The sequence below is a fragment of the Epinephelus moara genome, chromosome 16, assembly GCF_006386435.1.
Source record: "Epinephelus moara isolate mb chromosome 16, YSFRI_EMoa_1.0, whole genome shotgun sequence".
NCBI lineage: Eukaryota > Metazoa > Chordata > Actinopteri > Perciformes > Serranidae > Epinephelus > Epinephelus moara.
This window is the reverse complement of record NC_065521.1, coordinates 1287324-1298214: the sequence shown is the minus strand read 5'-3', so window position 1 is coordinate 1298214 and position 10891 is coordinate 1287324. Positions and strand designations below refer to the sequence as shown.

Here is a 10891-nt window from a genome sequence, read left to right as displayed (position 1 = left end):
ACACTGTGTTGTGGAAATAAATTAAGGGCTAGGACACAAGGAGGCAGGAGAGGAAAGAGGTGATAAGGAGACAAATAAGGAGGTAGAGAAGGAAATAAGGAGGAAGAGAAGGTAAAAGAAAAGTAGGAAGCACAGTAGGAGCTATGAGGTGACTTACCTGAGTCCTCCGACCGACAGGTGTCCGTAGGAGCTGCTGGCGGCCGAGCTGGAGCGCGAGTTGTTGATGTAGGCGACCAGCGAGTTGGGCGAGGTGCGGATCATGGTCTGGAGGTCGATGCTGGCGTCCGACAGCGGCGAGATGGACAGAGCCCGCTTCCTGCTCAGCCGCGGCGTCAGTCTGGGGCTGGAGAACCGCGACACTGCGGACACACAGGTGAGCCGACAGGTGCTTTAATGTGAGCTCACTGAGGACTTCATTACCCACAAATCATCAGTCAGTCAGTCAGTCAGCGTAGACGGGCCTGTCTGTCAACTTCTGTTTGACTCTCGCACCATAAAGTTTCACCACAGAGCGCCGAGTGTGGCTCAATACTGACGACTGAGCTTCATCATAACTGTTTTAACTCTGTTTAAAAAGAACTTTATTTAACTTCATTTAAACAGTCAGCAATGTGTTGTTTATCTTTATTGAAACAGCACTTTATTTGACTCTATTAAAACTTTATTTGACTCTATTAAAACAGTATTTTATTTGACTTTATTAAAACTTTATTTGACTCTATTAAAACAGTATTTTGTTTGACTTTATTAAAACTTTATTTGACTCTATTAAAACAGTATTTTGTTTGAATTTATTAAAACTTTATTTGACTCTATTAAAACAGTATTTTGTTTGACTTTATTAAAACTTTATTTGACTCTATTAAAACAGTATTTTGTTTGACTTTATTAAACTTTATTTGACTTTATTAAAACAGTATTTTATTTGACTTTATTAAAACTATTTGACTCTATTAAAACAGTATTTTGTTTGACTTTATTAAAACGACTATTAAAACTTTATTTGACTTTCTTAAATCTTTATTTGACTCTATTAAAACAGTATTTTATTTGACTTTATTAAAACTATTTGACTCTATTAAAACAGTATTTTGTTTGACTTTATTAAAACGACTATTAAAACTTTATTTGACTCTATTAAAACAGTACTTTATTTGACTTTCTTAAATCTTTATTTGACTCTATTAAAACAGTATTTTGTTTGACTTTATTAAAACAGTACTTTACTTTTACTCAATTATAAGTACTAATTTTGTTATTACAATACTTAACCTAGTTATAACAGTTAAATAAAGTACCCTATCAATCCTACCAATGAGCACTCACGTACTTTATTTAAAATTATTATAACATTACTTTATTTATCTTCATTATAACAGTACTCTATTTTTACCTTATTATAACTTTCTACTGTACGATAATAAAACTTGAACTCTATTATACCAGTACTTTTTAAACTTTGTCTTAACAGTACTTTGATTAACTTTATTTTTACAGTAGTCTATCTAGTAGTTTAGTGTTTTAGCAGTCTGCAGTAATTCAGAGGAGATCTCAGAATATTGATATATAACTACATCAGTATTATTTGTTGGTCATATCATCCAGCCCTACATCAAGCTTTATATTTCTGAGCTGATTTTAAAAGATGGGCTTTGAGCTGAGAGCAAAGCTCATAAAAACAAATCTAACCATAAAAACACCACTGAATTCGGTTTTTTATTTTAAACCCGACTGTATGGTTTCAAACAGCTGGAGCTGTGAGATCTCCACAGATACCTGCTGTTAATGTGATGGAGGTGATAAATGCTGCACGTCCTCCATCCTGACCCAACGTCCCACTGTGACTCTAAACACTCTTAATCTAAAAGAATGATTCCTGAAATCCAAAGAGTCACTCGCAGCGTCTTCTTCACATCAGCCCGTGTCACTCGCTCACGTTATTTCAGGATCCAGGAGGTGGAGAGCTGACGGGCGTGATGGATGCCGCCGCAGCCTCCCCGCGACACTCAAACCCCACGGACAAAGAACAACCCTATCAATGAGCTCCAGATTGATTCACAGCTAATACAGTAAACAATTTGTCCACGGTGACGGAAACTGAGCGTGGCAGAGGATATTACTGAGCCTCATGGAGGCACCGTGTGGCACAAACGGCAGCAGGAAGTCCACTGAAAGAAAAGGCTTCTACAACTAGCACCCTCATTGCTGACGTGCCGTTAAGCAACACACTTCCTTAAAACACTTCTCCAGTCTTTGGTCCAAAAACTGGTCTGTGTGAAAGCCTCTGACATCTGCCCACATGTGGCGACCCCATTAAGATTCAGACATAACGAATCAATCTCCCCCACAATAATTCCCCGTAATTACTCCAGATAAACATCACACAGTCTGGGTTTGTACTTCACCATGTTAAATGAGGGCAATTTACAGAGAATTGATTTCAACTGTGAGGAAATGTATGCAGAGCGATGTGATCGATCTCCGCTCTGAAATGTAAATTCAAATGAGGACTTGAAATCTAAAGGGTGAGGAGGACCGTCTTCAGGCTCTCAACTTCCTGTTTGTAGATATGGTAGTGTTGGAGTTCTTTATGGCATTGTTGATCAGCAGTCCAAAACTGACTGTATGACACAGATCAGACTCCTCACATTAGAGAAGCTGAACTCAGTGTTTTTGTTTTATAATGGACTGAAATTAATAATTTATTAACAAAATGTTTTTTTTTTTGGTCATATTATCTTATCAATCGATTGTTTTAGCTCTACAGATTTTTAGGCGTCAAATGTAGGTGTTTTGTAGTGACCAGTCTGTTTATCAAGCTGCTTTATGCACCCAGTGTGGGTGTTTCATAGTGACCTTTCACAGTTCTTCCCAGTTGGTTTTTAGGAAGCAAATGTGGGTATTTCATAGCAACCAGTCACTATTTTTCTAGAGGCTTTTTGGGGCACCAAATTAGGGTGTTTTGTAGCAACCAGTCACTGTTCATCCTGTGGCTTTTGCGCCTAATGTAGGTGTTTTGTGGCAACCTCTAGTGGCTTTTTAGGCAAAAAAATAGGGGTGATTCATAGGTGTTTCCAGCGGCTTTTCTGGCACCAAACATGGGTGTTTCATAGCAATCAGTCACTATTTTCTAGCAGCATTTTAGGCCCCAAATGTGAGTGTTCTGTAGTAACCACTTGCTGCTTTTCCAGCAGCTTTTTAGGCACCAAACGTGGGTGTTTTGCAGCAACCAGTCGTTATTTTTTTAAGTGGCTTTTAGGCACCTAATGCGGGTGTTTTGTAGCAACCAGTCACTGTTCATCCTGTGGCTTTATGCACCTAATGTAGGTGTTTTGTGGCAACAGGTTGTTGTTCCTCTAGTGGCTTTTTATGCACCAAACGTGGGTGATTTTATAGGAACCAGTTGCTGTTTTTCCAGCGGATTTTTTGGCACCAAACATGGGTGTTTCATAGCAATAAGTCACTATTTTCTAGCAGCTTTTTAGGCCCCAAATGTGAGTGTTCTGTAGCAACCACTCGCTGCTTTTCCAGCAGCTTTATAGGCACCAAACGTGGGTGTTTTGCAGCAACCAGTCGTTATGTTTTTTGGTGGCTTTTAGGCACTAAATGTGGGTGTTTTGTAGCGACCAGTCAGTTTATCCTGCGTCTTTATGCACCTAATGTAGGTGTTTTGTAGCATCCACTCACTGCTTATTGGGTGGCTTTTTAGGTACCAAATGTAAGTGTATTGTAGCAACCAGTCACTGTTTATCCTACGGCTTTATGCACCGAAGGTCACTGTTTTTCCAGAGGTTTATCAGGCACATAATCCACATTATGTGCCTGATAAACCTCTGGAAAAACAGAGTAGTTTTGTAGCAACTACTCATTGCTTTTCCAGCAGCTTTTTAGGCACCAAACATGGGTGTTTTGAAGCAACCAGCTACTTTTTTTCTAGCAGCTTTTCAGGTACCAAACACTGGTTTTCCAGCAGCTTATTAGACACCAAATGTGGGTGTTTTGTAGCAACCACTCATGGCTATTCCGGTAGCTTTTTAGACACCAAATATGGGTGTTTCATAGCAACCAGACACTATTTTTCTAGCAGCTTTCTAGGCACCAAATGTGGGTATTTTGTAGCAACCACTCACTGTGTTTCAAGTGGCTTTTTAGAGATAAAACATGACTTACATGAGTTTTTCCTGCGGCTTATTGGGCATCAAATTTGGGTATTTTGTAGCAACCAGTCACTGATTTTCCAACGGCTTTTAAGGCACCAAAGGTGGATCTTTCGTAGCAACCCCTCACAGTTTTTCCTCCCAAAATAATGGCGTGAAAAGCAGTTATTTTTCATGAAGACATCACTGCGTTTCCGGCAGGATTGAGCCCCAAAAACCAGGTACATTAAGCCGATTCAAGATCTTTTTCTAACTATAACCAAGTGGTTTTCGTACCTAAACCTAAATCTAACCATAAGCAACACTGACATTGAGGACAGAAGAAGATGAACATGGATATGAATGCAAGCTTCAGAATTAGGTTTCTATGAGAAACTCTGGAGTTTAATAATTGTTTATAAGAAAACTCCTCAGGGTCCCTTTAAGAGAAAGAAATGCTCGATACACACAGTCAGTGCCGGACACTGTAACAGTCTCTACAGGTCACTTTGCAAAGAAACAGTTTGGAAGCCAAACCACATCTGGCGTGGATCAACCCCTCACCAGTTATTCCTCGGCGTCTAATCTCCCCGACCGATTAATTCTGCTTTGTTTGCTTTCACTGCCGTCCTTAATGACGGGGGCTAAAAGGTTGTTGCTAAGTATATCCTCCGGTACAAATCTCCAACATATGTTATCTGTTTAGAAATTGGTGCTGTGAGACTTGAGGAGGAGGGGAGACATCTTTTATCCTTGGGTGCATGGAATCTGAGTGATGATATAACAGATCCGCACAAGAGGAAAACATCAACGCCCGTTTCTCGAGGGACGTCTCAGCTCGGGAGGTTTATTACCAAAGACATTACCATCGGCGGGGCCTGTGTCATGGGACGCTAATTTGGACATTTAACCAGCTAAAGTTGAGATGTAGCTCAGGGTGACGGTGACGGTGGTGTTNCAGGTGTAGAGGATCAGGTGTGTGTTTTTTGTTATCGGTGATCGCGGCGGCTCAGATGAAGCCGTTCAGGACTAGCAGCCGTATTCATCTCTGTTACTTCCTCTCACCTCTGGGGAGATGTGTTTATTAATGTGCCACTTCCCCTGATAAATGGACCAATGGAAAAGCTCGGCTCCACTCGCTCGCCACCCCTCCACCCCCACCGCCCCCCCCCTCCTTCCATTGTGATTTATATCAGCAGCCGCCACTGGGAGGGTGAGTGTGTGTGGAGTGATTTGGGGAGTGGATGAATGTGTGTGTGCTGCAGCCCCCGAGGCTCTCGGTGCCACTGTGGTCTGTATGTAACTGAACTGTTTAAAGCCAGAAGGTTGCGGGTTCAAACGATGCCACAGCTGCTGGGGAACATTTGGGGAAAGAGAAGAAGAAATGCTCCGTCCTCACTGGACGAGGGGCTCATGAGCGAGGCCACTCAGCCAGCCGACCATGGTTTTCATGTGTGCTGCATGCACTCATGTAAACTTTGCACTGAGGACTTTTTTCCAAACACTTAACTGCAAAACTTTACACAGCACACGGGAGGAATAACTTGCAGAGAATGTCAAATATGCAGCGGACGTTTGACTTTATTCTGTGAGCTTGTTGACCTATTACATCACAGGCCAAACAATGGACAAACAAGTTAGCTACGGTTAGCTAGCTGCTAACTGCTACCATCATGGACAACTTTATGTTGTATTTCTGAATGTTTTCCTGCTTTCAGAGCAGGTTTTCTCTTTTATTAATTGCTCCTCAGCATGAAAATGAACTAGTAGAGACTTTACACTTTGGTTGGAGGAAACCCATCATACAGTGTGGGCAGGTTGGAGAAGCACGTTATAACGAGCAGCAGCAGCCTTCGCTCTGCATCTCAGTTTGTGCACTTGGCAGGTGAAGTGATGTTTCTTCTCACAGCCACGTCCAACAGTCTCAGCGAGTAACCCAACAGTGACACTTTGGCGAGACCGAGCCAAGCGTGCTTTCCGTTTGTTTTGGCCCGAGCGCCTGCACAGTGTCGGGGAGCGGCTGGAGACTGAGTTATGACAGCTTTAGTGAGCCCGGGGCTGGACGGCTTCACCGCTGCTGGCAGCCCGCGGCACAAGTTTGGCCTCCGACACCACAACACAGCGGGCTCATTCACAAGCCTGTGCTGTGTCTGCTGAACCTGCAGCGAATGGTTTAACCCCGGGGCTGACCGCTCGCTCAACCGCAGAGCTCTGTGGGCAAATTTGCACCGACTGTAGTGGCTGGTGTGGTGCCTAGAAGTCATTTTTTACCTTCCCTGAAGGAGCTGAAAGGTTTCTCTGGTGTGAAGGTGCTGCTGAACAGAACTTAACTTAAATATTTATTCATTTTGTTTTGTGTCTTTCTGCAGTGGTGGTTGTGGCAGGTAAATTCACACAGAATTTGGACAGCCTTTTTGATGTATTACGGTAGTTTAAAAGCAGTCTTTGCAGTATTTCTGGCCTGGAGCACCTGTGAAATGTCACCAACAGAGAGCAAAGCAAATAATCTTTAAAGCTGGTGCTCGCTTTCAGTTACTTTTCCATGTGCAACTGCCCACGTTGCTCGCAGTTGCACAGTGAGTGGACCCATTGATTAGTGGATCGGCCAGAAATGTATCTGCATTTTGTATTTTGACTATCAAAAGGTCAAACTTTAAAAAATAAATTAAATTTTTTTTATTTATTATGTTATATTTTATTTAATTTTACTCTATTTTATTTTATTACATTTTACTTTATTTTTATTATATTTTATTTTATATTATTTTTTCTTATTTAATTTTTCCTCGTGCAATCTTTATATTTATTTCATGTGCACTTAAAGGCTGCCAGTGCATGACCAGAAGTAACCCCGAACAGGAAGTGTTGCACAGAGAAGGACATTAGAACGAGAGGTGCAGTTGGCATTTAGTATCAGACGGATGACGTTACACTCTCTGGTGTTCATCATCAGGAGTTCCCCCTCAGACACGGCTCCCCTTTTAAGGTGCAGAGCGAAGCACCGGATCAAAGTAGGCATTTATTACATTACATATACCTGCTGCGACCTAACATGCCCGATGATGGCGCGCACTGGAAATGTCACGGCGGCACAATAAGTCCTCTGTGTTTATGGAAAAGTGCTGGCTCAGGGTCGGCGGGGAAGAAACATCGCGCGGCTGATACCTGAAGGCCTCTCGGCCGTTTGAAGTTGTTTGACATGAAAAATGTATACAAGCCTTTTTTATTCATACGCCTCTCCTGTGATCTTTGTTTCATCATCCACCTGGACCCAGCGCCCTGATAGGAATTTCATTCTGCTTAATCAGTGTCAAAGCAGCTCATTGGACGGAGCAGGATGGGCTTCTCTCTGGCTGCAGGACCTGAGTACAGGCGGCCATGTTAGTGCCAGAACTAGAGTTACCGCCTTGTGGTCGTACGCCTCCGTGAACCCGTCCAGTTACAGTCTCCATCCATGTCAGTGAAAACATGGATGCTTCACACACAGAAGATCTATACAATCAGCACAGTTTCAAGATTAGAGTCACCAATTCAGTATCTGACCAAATGTCTCCCCTTCTGTTCCTGAGATATGACGTTAAAACATGATGATGTCACAGTCAAGCTGACCTTTGACCTTTTGACCTTCATTATTTTATCCTGTTAGACATTTGTGTCAAGTTTGGTCAGAATTAGTGAATGAATTATTGAGTTATGGCCAAAAACATGTTTTGTGAGGTCACACTGACCTCAACTAATTCTGATCAGTTCATTCTGAAGTCCACGTGGACGTTTGTGCCAAATTTGAGGAACCACCCTCTTGGCCTTCTTGAGTTATCGCAATCACAACAATGAAACGGATACAAAGTCACAGTGACTTTGACCTCTGACCACCAATTTCGAATCCATTCATGCATGACTAAAAGCGGACGTTTGTGCCAAAGTGAAGAAATTCTGTCAAGGTGTTCTTGAGATAACAAGTTTATGACAATAGGATGAGTGTAAGGTTAAAGTGACCTTGACATTTTACCACCAAGTTGTAATTAATTAATGTGTAACTCAAAATGAACATTTGTGCCAAATTTTTAAGAAATTCCAGGTGCTCTTGAGATAACACATTAATGAGAATGACACTGATGCAAGGTCACTGTGACCTTGATCTTTGACCTATGACCACCAAAATCTAGTCTTGTCATTGTTAAGTCAAAGTGGACGTTAATGCTACATTTGAGGCAACACCCTCTTGGCCTTCTCGAGTTATCATGACAATGAAACGGATACAAAGTCACAGTGACCTTGACCTCTGACCACCAATTTCTAATCCATTCATCCATGACTCAAAGTGGACGTTTGTGCCAAAGTGAAGAAATTCTGTCAAGGTTTTCTTGAGATAACAAGTTTACGACAATAGGACGAATGTAACATGAACTGATTAGAACTTGGTGGTAAAATGTCAAGGGAACATTTGTGCCAAATTTTTAAGAAATTCCCTCAAGGTGCACTTGAGATAACACATTAACGAGAGTGAGACTGATGCAAGGTCACTGTGAGCTATGACCACCAACGTCTTTTCACTGTTAAGTCAAAGTTGACGTTAATGCTTAATATGCGGAAATGCCCTCTGGGCCTTCTAGAAATGTTGCATTCATGATAATGAGATGGATACAAGGTCACAGTGACCTTGGCTTCTGACTACCAAATTCTAATCCGATCACCCGTGACTTAAAGTGTACGTTTGTGCCAAATTAAAGAAATTGCTGTGTTTTAGCGATATCGTGTTCATGAGAATGAGACGGATGATGTCACAGTGACCTTTGACCACAAAAATCTCATCAGTTCATTTTTGAGTCTAAGTGGATGTTTGTGCCAAATTTGAAACAAACTCTTTGACACTATTCTTGAGATATTACGTTCATAAGAATAAGAGAGCAGCCATTAATGTGATGCTGCTCCAGGTTTCAAAGGGTTAATTGATCAGTGAAGGAAATGAGCATCACACCAGAGATAAAGTGCAGAAAAACACAACCAGACATTAAAAGTGCTGTAAAAGCAAAACTAGGAGTTAAAAGAGGCTAAAAGGCTCCAACAGCTGTGAGGTTCCACTTTGCAACTTTCCCAGTTTACTCACCCTCGATGGGGGTGATGTAGTCGGACAGGTGGGACCCCGCAGCGGCTCCGGCCCCCTGCATGAGCAGCTCGCCGTACGGGCTCCGGTGGCTGGCCATCAGGTGGTAATACTCGGCCGGGCTCGCCCCCGGAGGAGGGGGAGGGAGTCCAAACAGCCCGCGGTCTTTTAAATGCTCATGGGCCACTGTGGAGGAGACAGAGGGGGGAGGGGGTTAGTGTGTAAGGAGGGAGGAGAAGGAAGTAACTAAAAGGAGGAGTGAGAAGGGGGTGAATTCCTGGTCTGTGCCGCCTCATGCTGAGGAGATCTATGAATGGGCCGAGGGGCCGGCGGGCGGGGTCGCTGATGTGCAACGGCCCATGTAGGTGCTCCCACCCCACCCCCACCTCCAGGCCTCAGTGTCCCCTCAGGCTCAGGAGGGAAATAGTGTCTCTTTACCGAAGACGCTGGAGTTTAAATATCAGTTTAAAACAAGCATCAGGCAGGTTTTTAGAATCAGAAAAGTCTCCAAATTTTCCTGATATTTGTGTATTTTGGACGATTTTCCGAAGCTCCATTTGTCCAACAAATGTCCCACTGCACAGAAAGCTCATTGCTCCAACAGCCCATCATCCCAAAAACAAACAGCCATTTCTCCAAAGTTCTTTTTGTCCAAAAAATACACTCCTTACAGTTAGACGACCCAATTGCCAGAAAAATCTTCGCATTGTACATTTTGTATCGGATACACTGAATCTTCACTCGTGGGCTTAAAACATTCACATTTGTTGGCACAAAAGTTGCCAGAAAAGCAGAGATGAGTTGGTGAAAAAAAAAAGAAAAAAAGAAACCCAGGTTCAGTGGGTCAAAGCTGCGAGGAAACACCACAAAGGGTCGAAGGGTCTGTAAAAATGGAGAGTTTGGTGGCTAGAAAGCCCAAGAAAAACACCATGAAGGCTAAGTAAAAACTGTGGGGATCTGTGGCTCAAACACTGCAAAGTATTTCCGAAAACACCCTGGATCTGTAGCTTAAACGGCGTTAAGAAACACCACAAAGGGCTGGTAAAAACACCTTGGATCTGTGGCTAAAACAACACTTGGAAATACTACGAAAGGTCTATAAAAGTGCCTGGGATCTTCAGCTGAAGCATCGCTGAGAAATGCCACTTGGATCCCAAGTGTTTTTGCCAACTCTGTGGCTCAAACGCTACGAGCGGTCGATAAAAACACACAGGATCAGTGGCTCAAACACCGCTGAGAAATAGTGCAAAGAGATGGTAAAAACGCCCACAATCCGCGGCTCAAACATCACTGAGAAATGCCAAGATAGGTTGGTAAAAACTCCAGGGAACTGTGGCTCAAACGTTGCCAATAAATGCCCCAATGGGTTGATGAAGAGACTCGGGACCTGTGGCTCAAATGCCACTGAGAAATGCCATGATGGGTCTTTTAAAACACCTAAAATCTGTGGCTCAACCGTTGCGAAGAGTCTGCAAAAACACCCTGGATCTGTGGCTCAAACGCCGCTGATAAATGCATCTATGGGTCGGTGAAAACACCCAGGATGGGTAGCTCCAACGCTATGAAGGGTCGATTAAAACACCTGGGATCAGTGCCTCAAATGCCTCTGAGAAACACTATGAAAGGTTGGTCAAAATAACCAGGATCTGTG

The 10891-nt window shown here is 42.8% G+C and overlaps 1 protein-coding gene across 2 annotated transcripts in view; it reads right to left on the bottom strand.

The window, feature by feature from the left end:
- Positions 1-10891, bottom strand: part of LOC126402107 (zinc finger protein GLI2-like) — a 111657-nt gene that overhangs the window by 22783 nt on the left and 77983 nt on the right. For both annotated transcript variants that reach the window (XM_050063788.1, XM_050063790.1), the window contains exons 5-6: positions 9244-9426; positions 158-359 (exon numbers count right to left, since the gene is read on the bottom strand). In XM_050063788.1, the coding sequence (XP_049919745.1) occupies positions 158-359; positions 9244-9426 (385 nt within the window). The remainder of the gene's footprint in view (positions 1-157; positions 360-9243; positions 9427-10891) is intronic.